At 46.4% G+C, this 13,511-nt stretch overlaps 1 protein-coding gene across 1 annotated transcript in view; it reads right to left on the reverse strand.

The window, feature by feature from the left end:
* Positions 1-3,866: 3,866 nt before the first annotated feature.
* LOC147689490 (vomeronasal type-2 receptor 26-like) overlaps positions 3,867-13,511 on the reverse strand; it is a 193,433-nt gene continuing 183,788 nt past the window's right edge. The window contains exon 3 of the mRNA XM_086942253.1: positions 3,867-4,774. Within this exon, the coding sequence (XP_086798379.1) occupies positions 3,867-4,774 (908 nt within the window). The remainder of the gene's footprint in view (positions 4,775-13,511) is intronic.

Consider the following 13,511-nt stretch of genomic DNA (forward strand, 5'->3'; position numbering starts at 1 on the left):
CCGCCAAAGGCAATCGGTCCGATTGCCTGGCGGAAGGTGCAGGATGGCTAAAATGGTGACGGTGCCTAGCAGGCACCGTCCACCAAATTAGGATGTGTGTTCAAAAATGCCTTTCCATGGCGGCTGTGTCAACGTGGAAAGGCTGGTGGGGATTGTGTTTGGGGGCCCATTGCTGGCCCCCTCTGTGTGGGAGGAGGGTGGTTGTGCACTGACCCCCTGCATTTCCCTGCACAGAGTGGCAGGCACCGCAGAGAAATGCACTACATGGCACTTTCACACTGTGAATGGTGCTGCAGCTAGCAGCACTGTCAGCAATGTTCAGGGCCCAGGATGTTCCCCCGTAATGGGGGGCACATCGTAATTCACTTAGCAGGACCACTGCCTTACCGGCACCTGGTCCCCACCATGCACTGATGGCCGGCGGGCTGATGTCTGCTTGCCATCCTAATGAGTCCCTGAGGCAGGCTTAGATAAAGGAGCTTCTATTGGGTTTATGAAGCACCACAGATGGTACCTTCTCATGGACAGCAGTGTCTCATGCTTTTTTAACATCATTGAATCTCAACTTCGAGATACAACCCATGCCATCCGCCTGCAACAATATGCAGTTAAGGTGGTCTCTAATGGACCTCATGTTTGAGAAAGTGTTGACGCCATCTTATCAGATAATCTACGACTCAGCACCTCACCTGTACAGTATCGGAGATGGTGTTAACCTCAAGAACATATGAGTCTATGTCCCCAACAGATGACAGTGTGGCAGCAAATAAATCAGCATTGTGTATCTTATCTTATCTTAACCAGAATTTATACAGCGCACGTTCACCCGGGGGTTTCATGGCGCTCACCAATAGGTCTAGAAACTGAACCCAGGGAAGAGAAATGGAGTACTAGGCCAGCGTCTGAACAAGCAGCCAAGTTTTAAGCTGCTACCTGAACTGAAGGAGAGTGGTAGAGGAGCGGATCTCCAAAGTGAGGGAGTTCCACAGTTTAGTGGCAAGCATGGCAAACCTGCGACCTCCCTTCCGTTGGAATTTAAAACCGGGGACATTCAGAAGAATCTGAGAAGCGGACCACAGGTTGCGAGGAGGAGTGTACTTGGGCAAACGTTCCTGGATGAACCTAGGACTGCGTGCTCGAAGAGCTTTAAACGTCAGGCAGGCAGTTTTAAAAAGTGTACGCTGTGTAATAGGAAGCCAGTGAAGTTGCTTCAGCAGCGGTCTGGCAGATTGCCAGCGTGGGAGGCGATAGATAAGTCTGGCTGCTTGATTTAGGGCCAACTGGAGGCGTTTACTGAGAGCCACAGGGAGGCCAGGTGGATGGCATTAGCATAATCTAAGTGTGATAATACCAGTGCCATACCAACCTGGGTCAAAGCGGACTGAGTAAGCATTCGGCTGATCTTTTTTATTTTCCGAAGCTGAAAAAAGCAGGATGACACCACTGCGTTAACCTGAGGCTTTAGTGAGAGCTCATCATCAATAAGTACCCCTAGACTTTTGACCAATTTGGACGGAGTAGGGGGCCGACCAAGTTTTGAGGGCCAATAATGTGGCCCCCAGAGAAGTTTGCTTTCCCCGAAGAGGACCAGCTCCGTCTTTTCAGGATTCAATTTAGGATGGTTACTGTCCATCCAGTGACCTATAAGGAGCATGGTGGACTGAAATTGGCAAACAGATTCTGGGAGTCATCAATGGTGAAAGTAAGTTGCAGATCATCTGCATAATTAAAAGTAGTGACTTTTACATTTTTTAATGAGTGCAACAAAGGAAGCATATAAATATTAAACAAAATATGATTGAATAAACCTGCTACAAGGCTTTGAACCCATGAAGGTTTATCCAATAATAAAGTGCGATACAGAAGCCAACATTAATAGTTACTCAAAATGCATGGTACATCAATACAGGTAATTAGCATGAGGCTGAGTCAAATGCAGCAAAGAGAAGGACATGAAGGCACATCTCAGAGTAAACTACTCTACGTCATAATCAGTGCAAATCATGTTCCACTTACCGACTTACAATCTCAAACCATAATGTGCACTGCAGGAGTACAGGCAGTAGGAGCCTTGAAATGTAGTAAATTCTCTCTTCGGCATTCTTAAAGAACAGCATGTCAACGCATGATTCACATTTTGTCACATGTGATGAGAGAAGAAATGAAAACACACATCATGGCTGCTTTAGAATTCAAGATGGAGTTTAGGCCTAGTTTGCACCTAGTTCTAACAAGCACAGCAAAATATAGTTTTGCCAAGTGCAGTGTATTTCTTTTAGCGCATAAATATAATGTTAGGTACACATTTACTTAAATCAAAATAATCGCTCTCAACAGTAAAGCTTTGATCTCTAGAAAAACAAGCTGATAACGTATTCAATAAGGATCACATGTTCGAGTCAGTAAAACTTTGTTGTGTACAATACAAAGCTAATTGTGTGTAAATGACCAACTGTGACAATACACCAGTACAACATGACACCTCTTTGCTTTTAATACGTTGGTCTCTGGTGAATTTTCTACCACAAAACTGAGTGCAGAATATTGGCCTGCAAAAATATCAAGTCAGAACAGCGTCTGCAGCTGTAAAGTCAAGGTAAGTACATTGGTAAGTCAAGGTATCAGTGCTGCACTGCACTGTGTGATGGAGTAAGGGCATGAATGTGGCACACTTAACAATATATGTTGTATTCCTGTCATTCCTCTGCACTGGCATGCAATGTCCTGGCTAGCATCAATGAAGGTGCCCTTGCCCCATGGTGCAAGGGTGCCTGTGGGTTGAGCAGGGACTCTCCCTGCACAAAAACATTCCCCTGAGGAATGTTCCTCTTTCTGTGTGTGCTGCCGAGTACAGCACACAATAAAGATGAAGCAACAGGGGGATACACAGATATTTCTCCTTGTTTCGCCTCACCTGGGAAGGCGTGGCCACTCTGATGTATTCCCAGGTCTACAAGTATTGGTAAATCTGGGAATGCTTCGGAATCCATGGGTGGATACTTGGGAACAACCACTCATCCACCCCTGGAATCCCTTTCCCAGGGCAGAGTAATGCAACACATTGATTTGAGTTGCATCACTTTGGATTCATTGTGTCACTCGGGCCACGTAAGGTGGCCGTGCATGGCTTGATGAATCCTACCTATAATTTACATGGCCCTTGCACCCACTTGAGTGGCCCAAGGGTGATTCAAAACCCATATAAATCGCCCTTAATATTTTTACCTCCACATCAATGTGCCTTGATGATATATATGTTGTCAAGATACTTAGGGGCTGATTAGGATGGCAGGGACACTGCCACCATAGGTTGTCCGTGGCAGTTATCCTGCCATCCTATGCAGCTTTTACGCCCGCCATATGTTGATGGCTGGCGGGGTGCAGACGGGTGGAAATCCCGACTGCCATGCATTTGACAGGCTCCTTGAGCCCACAGATGCGGTGGAGGCCGCCCAATCCCTAAAATGGTGGCGTTGCACACCAGGCACCGCCGTAAGTTTTAGGATGGTCCCACCCTGCCAGCCTTTCCTATGGCGGTCCACAGCCTGTAACAAGCTCCCCTACGCCCCAGAGCCTTTTCTTTTGGGGTGGGGGGCACCTATGGTGCCCCCAAATAGATCCCTGTACCAAGTGACAGGTACTGCATGGTGCCTGTCATGTAGCACAGGGATGCGTTGCACATGAGTCTGTCCGCCATCAAAATTAGGCCCATAGAAGTGAAGTTAAGAATAGTAAATCTAAATACACACTTATACATGCCTAACTTGACGGTATAGTGCTATCCAATGTTCTGCACTTGATATTGTTGTAGAACAATAATTTGTCACTTAATATTGTGAGATACAACTATCCCAGTCCTGTAGGTCTCAGAGGGTTCCTTGTCTCCCCATTAGATATTCTTTGGTGTTGAGCTTATGCCTAAGGAGGATGATGTAGACTTTGGGGATGAAGATACAGCCCAGCAGTCCAGCGCTAGAAGTCAGGATGGCAAAGATCTCCACGGCCACCATGTACCTGCCCTTGGTGCTCATGTATGCCGGGATGAAGGAGACCCAGACGCTACAGAACACCAGCATGCTGAAGGTGATAAACTGGGCCTCGTTGAAAGTAGCCGGTAACTTTCTAGCTATGGAGGCGACAACAAAACTCAGAAGAGCTAAGAATCCCATATAAGCAACCGCAGCGTAGAAGGCAACAGCAGAACCCTCGTTGCATTGTAAGATCATCTTCCCAGTTTCTGATCTGGTGTCAATGTCTGGGAACGGGGCCGAGCTGAGGAGCCACACAGTACAGATCACCACCTCCCCCAGTGAGCAGAAGAGCACCAAAAAGCTAGAAACGCGTGGGTCCACCCACTTCCTCAGTTTGCTGCCCGGCTTTGTGGCGTTGAATGCGATGATCACTGTGATCGTTTTGGCTAAAACCGAAGAAACAGCAATAGTGAAAATGATCCCAAAGGCAGTTTGCCGGAGGAGGCAGGAAGTCTTTGAAGGACGTCCAATGAACAGAAGACAGCAGAGGAAGGACAGCAGGAGGGAGACGAGGAGGATGTAGCTGAGATCTCTGTTATTGGCTTTAACCAGAGGTGTGTTCCGGTATTTAATAAAGACTGCCAGCACTCCAGCAGTGAGGAGGGAGAAGAAACTTGTAATGGAGGATAAGGCAACTCCCAGCTGATCCTCATAGGCCAGAAACTCTATCACCCGTGGAATACAGGCATCTCTCTTCTGATTGGACCACTGATCTTCAGGGCATGCTAAGCAGTTCACCATATCTGCAGGAAAAGAAAATTGTTCAGTATTACAGAAGATGCTTTCAAGTTGGGAGAGATGAGTGGAATGTGACACATTATAGTCATTCAGACCTGTCCTATGGCTAGATGTGTACCTGTTTGCCGGTGTACTGTCTGTAGAACATGCACACTGGGCTTCGGAAAGCCATTGCTAAAAATGGATATTGACCCGGCATCTCCATTGAGGTGTCCATAAGGAGAGACATGGGCACAACTGCCAGCTTGCAGGAGTCACCATACTGCGCTTGAGTGCCATCACAAACCTAGGAGTAGTACCTACATATTTGTGAAGTGATTGGCTGTAGGGTGTGGATACACTCACCCTGTCTACATACATGTATGTATTAGTCTGCAATGGGTTATGCACATGGGCAACAGGAAGATGCTGCTTTTCACAGAGGCATGTCCTCAGCCAATAAAAAAATATCCTTAGAGAAGGGATCCTCTAGCAGCACCTGTAATGTAGGGGCCTGGCCCCTGCTTGGAAAAAGTCTCTTTATTGTATTTACCCTGGTGCTGCTGGGTTGGAAATGCAGCCCCTTATGCTACATTATAGGAATTTCTCAATGTTTTCATCTAATCTCCTGATCTTACATAAGCCTCATTAACTTCAAGACCCCTCCTCTGCATTATGGACACAATCTTGAAATGTCTCCTCTCTCTGTGCTTGCGTCCCAATACCTCCATGCACAGCTCTTTGTTCTCTAATTAAGGTTTCCACTGTCAAAACTTGAACTATAAATAGATAATTATCATACTTTAAACAACAAAACAGTATTTAATACTTTAGTCGCAGCCGTTTTTTCGCGGCAGTGTGGCAGTTGCGCGGAGTGGGTGGGGCCGCGTCGGTCGTTGGACATTCGCAGCACCGGCAAGGTAGTGCTCCCGACGGTGAATCACCCAGAGCAACACCCATTTCACACCCTTTTCATGAAGATACCTGCATAAAAGGGTACCATATTTACAAAGTGGCGTTAAGCCACAAAAAGTGACTTAACTCCACTTTATAGATCTGATGCAGGGCAATGCGCCACTGGAACATTGGTAAAAGTGACGTTCCAGTGGCGCAATCCCCTTGTAAATATTCCCCATGGTTGCTTTATCAAATCAAATTTGAATCAATCCTATTATGCATTTCCCAGAATAAAGAGTGTTGCTTTTTTGAAGAAACAAATCTTATTCTAGAAGATTTAGAACCAATTCCTTGGATAATGTTTGAATGCCATAGTGCAGAAGATTGTGATTTGACACATGTTGTGTGCTAGAGCCTGTCCCTTAGACACACAGGTGGGATACTCTGTTCTAACTGGTGCACATGAAAGCTTTTCTTCAGAAGGGGTTGTTTAAGGCATTTTAGGGATGTCTTCTGCTAATTATTGTATGGTTTACTTAAGTAGCATGGACAAAGTCACATGTTTAAACTAAAGAGGAAGGGTGCCAAATTCACAAAGTTTAACTTAGACCTGAGGTTTAAGTTTAGATCTAAAGTCTATCTCTAGACCTGACATCAACGTTTAGACCTCAACTCTACGCTTAGACCTGAAGTCTAACTCTACATCTGAATTCTAACTTAAGACCTTAAGTCTGAGGCACATGTTTAAAATATTTTTGCATGGGGCAGCGCCACAAGCCTTCTGGCTGTGCTGCTCTACAGCAAAATATAAGGGGAGGAATGCACAGTATCTACAAGATATAGCATATTCCATGATAATTTTTGAGCAGGAAGGGGCATCAAAGGGTACATTGTTCTCATTCTGTGTATGCTTCGGAATGCAGCACACATGGAAAGAGGGAAACATGAGTAATAAACACATTTCTCCTTGTTACGTCTGCTTTGGGAAGGCATCAGCTTTGACACTGACCCAGATTTACGCTATGTTGTAAATCTGAGTCCGTGTCAAAGCCCATGGGTGTTGCGTGGGAACACCCACAATAACACCCATGGAACGTCCCTTTCAGGCAGAGTAAATCATTGCCTTAATGCATATTTACAAAGCCATGAAAAGCCACACAGGGTGAACCATATCTAAAAATCGTCACTAACCCACTCCACAGACTCCTGCTAACAAAATTCAGGCTGAACTTAATTCATTACTCACTTGGCAACTTCCCTATGTGGTCAAAACCTGAAGATGGACCACCCTGTGATTGTGATCAGTTTTCAATCCAGGATACCCTCCATTTTATATTTTTTTGTGGTCTGTATACTACTGAGAGGGCAAAATATTTACTCCCTGTTCTAAAGGCTGCTGGATTAATTTTCCTCCAATCACTGGCAGACACTCATACTATCTTTAGCGTTGCATGTTACTTAACAGCTGCCTTCAGATCAAGGAAGAAAAGAATATCTGGGAAAGCTTTATTTTAACTTAATTTTAAATCTGGTCTTATCTCCGATTTTAATTATTGTAATTATGAGGATAAATGAGATTAACAATTCATGTTATAAATTAGCAATCAAATCCTTTGCTGTTTTTTAGAATCTGTATTGTATTGCATCTTTTCCTTTTATGATTTTAACAAAAATCGAATAAAGTGTATTTTGGCTGACTGACACACAGGGTGGCTTTGCTTTGCCTTGCAGCTATAGGCCGGCACTCTGCGCCTCCATAGTATCACAAAACTGACGCTCAGTAAAAGTGCCACAGGGGCATTGTAAATATGTCCCTGAGTTTAGATCTAAAGTCCATCTTTAGACCTGAAGTTTAATGCAGCCGGGCCACATATGCGAAGAGGTCTTGGATTGCCATTTAAGATGTTCCTTAAATGACTTTCCAGTTACATGTCTGCAACTTCGGAGCTCTCATCTTTGATCTGTAAACTGAATGCCTGTGCCCTGAGTGTGCACGGTAAAGCGCTGTGCTGCAGAAAGTGAGATCTGTCCGTGAGTCTGCACAGTACCATACTGTGCTGCAGACACTAACATCTGTGCTGTCAGTGTACAATGTACTGTACCGTTCTAAGCCTGAGTGTCTACAGTAGTGCAGAGTACTGTCGAAACTGAGATCTGTGGCCTGAGTGAGTGAGATATTCTACTGTACTAAAGAAAAAGAGTTATGAGCCCTGAGTGTGCAAGGTACAGTACCGTAATGCAGAAAATTAGGTCCTTGCCCTGAGTGTGTGTGGTAGAAAAGGGGTACCATCCTGAATATCCTGGGGGCAAATAATTTGTACAGGTCCTACTCCCCCTCCTTCTGCCTTCTTCAAGCATGATGCTCCCATTTACATTCAGAGAAGGGCACATAAAGGGTCTTATTCACAAACTGCACTTTGTAGTACATATTGCAGGTCCTACAGTCCTACATATTGCAGGTCAAAATCCTTCAGTTCAAAATCTCCACCACCAGCTGTTGTATATTTTTCATGCATGTCTTTCCTACTAAGGGCCCAATTACGATGCAGGCTGAAACAGCTCAGACCGTCGGTTGGAGCCCTTCAGACCTCATCATAATCGACTGGTTGGATTCCTTTCCAAACGACCCATGTTGATAGGGTCAGTCAGAAGGGAATCTGAATAGGATTTCTGAATGGCCTCCGATGGGCACAGAGAGCCCGTTTGCCATTCGGGAGCCTTCAGTAATTCCTCGGCCGGCTCTTTCCGACTGAGGGATTACAATGGCCGATTCCCACAGCCTTTCTGTGCCAGCCACCTACGACTGACCCAAGACCACCACACATTCAGAAAACACCTCAAGACCTGGCTCTTTGAGCAGTAGCGGCACTCCCCCCTCCCCAGCGCCTTGAGACCCACACGGGTGAGTAGCGCGCTCTACAAGTGTATTGATTGATTGATTGAGTAGTTTAGGGAGGAGCAGGGAGGGGATTAGGATGAGGTAAGGAGAAGTTTATTAATGAACATGCTAATACCAGCCACCACCCACAAATAAATAGGACCATTGTCATTCACAAGCTACCTGCCTAAGGTTACTATTGCCCTAAAGGTGACAAAATAGTAGCAAATGGAGTCATGGCTAAGATGGCAGTCAGGAAGGAGGCATTTTGAGGTGATCTGTTCATGGCCTGGCCCATCATCATGGATATACCAGCCCCCCTCCACAATGTGCCCCCAGAGTGGCTGAAATCTGTAAGCACAGTATAGGGGGCCGCTGAAACGGGCAAAAGCTTGATCCAACAGAGCCAGGAGAGAGGCGAAGACAAAAGGTGGTGACCAATGGACAAAGTGTGGGGGCCGGCTGGGTGCCTTTGCCACTTAACCCCTTCGATGCTTATGGCGAGCTGAGCTCGTCATGCAGTACACTGCTCGTGTGCTCATGACGAGCTGAGCTCGTCATGAACAATGGTAGTAAATGAGAGTCAGCACAGAGGGGGAATTGCTGCAGCACTGATGGTGTTAAAGAACCCTGATTTGCTCTAGTGGGACAGTGGATGCTGGGGGGGCCCTGAGATTGGGGCTCTGATCAAACAGCACAACGACATCCAGGTGGCTTGAGTGCCTGTGGGACCCCGGATTTGATGCAGACCACAGGAGGCCATAGAAGGGACCAACTGGAGCACAGTAGACTCTGGGAGGTCAGGGAAGGCCCCTGTATTGCGACCGGCTGAAGAATGACCTCCAGAGAGGTTGACTAGAAACAATGACCATAAAGAGGCACCTCTGAGCACTGTGAAGAAGCCTGCTCAGGTGGTGTCTACATGGGGGTACTGAAGTACCTGGGACTGCAGAGCAGCCCCCATGAAGTACACTTGTCCCTCTTGGCTGTGAGCAGGAGGTGTGATGCAAAAGAGGGGAGACACGGGGTATAACGAGAGCTGTAGTTGAGAATGACGCAGTGACGTGCTGTGGAACTAAGAGGTAGGTGGAGGGTGCTTGTGCCTAGGTAAGGGGCTGTGAGTTGATGTCCTGCTGGGCGTGCACTGTAAACATTGCAGCTACATGGTTGGCCCCAATGGGGGTCAAGTTGGGAGGCCCTGATGGGGGCAGAAGAAGACGATGTTTGACCAGACATCAGACCTCACACTGCAACCCACCCTGAATGATGGATGACCAAGGGGTGCCCCCGAGACCTAGGGAGGATGTCCCGCCAAAGCCAAGGAATATGTGTCCCATGTCAAACCCTCCTAGACTCCCAGACAGTAGGGATGGATGTAGCACACCAGAGAATGGACTAAAGAATCACACAGGCACTATCCAGCAATTAAGAACACAAAACTAGCCCCAGAAAACAGGACGAACGCATTAGACTTGGATCTTGGTCTCCTGAGGACAGACAACAAGAAACTGGTGGAGAGAGTGGATGGAACAGAGCAAATCATGGGAGATCTGGGGCCCGGTTTAGGGGTAGCGATGCAGAATTCCAGCCCCTACTACAAACCGTTGCCCAACTTTAGGAAAATGTCGAAGACGCAGAAGGGCGTTCGAGACTGAACAATGTGAGAATAGTGGGAGTCACAGAGTTAAAGAAGGAGCCATGCATGTTTCTGGAGGACTGGCTCCCCAGGGAGGTTCTCAAAGGCAAAGCAGCCAAAATACTGATGATTAAACAAGCCAAACTATCTTAACCAATAGTGGCACTGCCGCACAACTTCCACAACAGGGACCATATCCTGCATTTGGCACGGACACACAGACCCTGGCAAATGGAGGATGCCAAAGTGAATATTTATCCCAACTATGCCAATGCCATCCGCAAACAAAGAAATAATTCTGTGTGGTAAAGCAACACATCCACACAACCTTAAATACACTTTTTCCACGCGACTGCGGACGACTGGGAGTGGGGTTGCTACCCCCTCCTGGATCAAGGCAAACAATCTACTAATCAAAAGTTCAGGAGGCAAAAACTGAGGCAGAGAAGACCTTGGGGGTCAGCGTTGGCTCCAATAAGATCCCAGGCAGAGGCGGAATGAGTCAAGGTGGTTGCGGACATCCAGAGCTTCAGATTTTGGGGGTCAAGCAACAAAAAGGCGGCCTTGATGAATGACTCAGAAGGGAATTAAAGCGACTATGGGGACACATGAATGCTCAGGAGAAACTGACAGGCCAGTAGTCACTCCAATGACGGCGGGCACAATATTTTTAAGTTACAGATGGCTCGTACAGGCCGATGAGAGACTGTTGAGTGGCCTACGACTTATTCCAGATGCTGGGCTGCCTAGATAAGAAGAGTGACTACAGCAAGGGTGACAGGAAGGGTGACTACAGCCTACCCAGCACAATTATAGTTCTGGAGTTAGATTCCTGAGTGAAGACTTGTATTCATAAATGCAATGTGTTTATTGTTGTTGGTGGGGCTACAGATACCCCGGGCATTGGGGGCACAGGACATTTTGAAACCACAATGTGAGGCGCTTGGGAGGGGGTCATTCAGGGGATGGTTAATGGTACACTGAGATACCTACAAAATGGAAGAATATGGGCCCAAGTGAGACACTCTCGACAATGGTCACATATCGCCTAACAGACAAGAGTCTTCTGCTTAAGGTGTTATCCTGTAACATAAGTTGGCTGGGATGCAAATAGAAGTGGGTGTAACGTGGAAATATTTGACACAACTGAATCCAAATATTCTCCTCCAAGAGATGCATCTCACAGGAAATGCTAGTTGAATACTTCACCATTGCAGGACACCCCACTAGTACATGACAGATACTCACCAAGATCAAGAGGGGTAGACATTCTGGTTCACTGATAGCTACCCCTCAGGGTATCAAACACACGGACAGATAAGTTGGGATACCAAGCAACAGTGAGTGGTCAGTGGACTGGGCTCTCCTTCACACTGGCCACTTAGTTTTTCCTGCCGGTTTACAAACAATTGCACTAGACAAAATGTGAATGTGACTAGCGGAAGTGGTGGACTCGGTCCTGCTGATTGAGATGACCTACATTTAATACATCATGGAGAAATAGATAGAATGACAAAATCAGCCGATCTACCAAGACCAAGACACAACCCACTCCTAGAGATTTTCCTAAAGACCATGGGATTGGTACACCTGTGCTGAGAGGAACATCAAGAAACCCACCAAGACACATGTAACTCCAATTAGACTCCTTCTACTATTCCCTTGCCATTAAACACCAAGTAGGATGATTTGGGCACTCAGAGAAACACTCACAGGGCATATCTAACCATTCACCACTGACAGTACTTCAGCAGAAAAGCATGAAGAGATCAAGGGAGGAGTGGAAATTTTACCCCTGGGACCAGCAGCCTGGTAGAATAAGAAACGCATGATGGAGACTGGCCCCTAATACTTCCAGAAGAACTGGTGAACAGCTGCCTCGTAGGTCACCCTGTGAGAGACATACAAGACAGTTTCAAGAGAAATCCTATTTGCACACATTATGGGCAAACACAAATAGAGAGATAAAGAGGTGGCAGCTCAAGAGGCACAGATGGCTCAGGGGGAGGGTCATGAAGAGTCAGCTAGAGACAGGGAATAATGAATTGAGGCACCCGCTCTATCAAGAGGAAGTGAAAAGTTACAGGGCAAAGAAAGGCAAACTCTATGCGAAGGAAAGCAGACATTTGGGGGATTCTAAGTCCAGTGCAGAGATCCTCGGTTTTTATAGCATGAGCCTTTGTGACACATTTGGAGATACTTTATTACCAGGCTAGAAGGAGTTGACCAAAGGGCCCTTGCTGACTTTGTGGGAGAGGAGCTGGTGCCTACGTTAAGGGAGATTTGAGTGATTTCCTGGATGTAGACATCTCTGGTGAAGAGTTAGCTGATGCAATCAGCCAAATGAAAATCAGAAAGACTCTGGGGCCAAACAGATTTCCCCCAGCATTGTTCAGGTGTGCAAAAACGCATCTAAGACGCCGACTCCAATTGATGTACAACAGAGCCCGGGGAGTGGACTTTGCTTAGGGGCATCCATAGAGTAGCACTCATACACAAACAGTGAGGGTTTATGCCTTTTAGGGGCACCAGGCACAGTCTCCATAGATTGGTGGGGTGCCTGGTGCATTGCAATCATATTGCTGAGCTGAGGCTCTTCCTTTCTTTAGACACCAGGAAGGCGTTTGACTCTGTCTAATGATAATCCTCCAAAAATGGGACCCAATGGAAGGGCTTGTCATGGGTGAGAGTATTATACAAAGATCCATTGGCCAGGGTGAAACTAAATGATGGCTTTTCCAGAGAATTAGGCAGGGGCACCAGACAGGGATGCCTATTCTCCCTCCTGTTGTTTGAGATGGCGATCAAACTCTGTCATGCTGGTTTAAAAAAGATGTGCTAATACACAGGTTAGAGAGGGACACTGATTGGGAGGAGTTCATATCCCTATTTTCAGATAAAATCCTGCTTTATATCTCTGACCCAGATCCATCGGTTCAGAGGGTTTTTGAAATCTTTGAGGTTTTTGACTTGTTTTCATGGCTCTTCAATAACTGTAATAAATCAATTGCATTTATATTGTTTGGGAAGCTGATGGAAGCAGACTGGAGGAAATCCCTTGCTGGGAAGCCCTGGGGGTCAAGCACCTGGACATATTCATAGCATGAGATTGCATTTAATTCCTAGCAGAAAACGCAGAGAAAAAAATATAAAACAGCAGCTGACCATAGAAGGACGCTGCCTCCCTGCCCATGGGTAAAGGAGCACTTTACACAACTATATATACCTTCCAGAGTTCCTGAAGGTCCTATAGAACACTTTGTTCCCTGTGCCCAAGGGCTTTTTTTAGATCAGCAAATGTAGTCCTGAGAGGTTGGTTCCCAAGAATAGGTGTATGACATGGGCATGGATG

Source organism: Lissotriton vulgaris, chromosome 10, assembly GCF_964263255.1.
Source record: "Lissotriton vulgaris chromosome 10, aLisVul1.2, whole genome shotgun sequence".
Taxonomy (NCBI): domain Eukaryota; kingdom Metazoa; phylum Chordata; class Amphibia; order Caudata; family Salamandridae; genus Lissotriton; species Lissotriton vulgaris.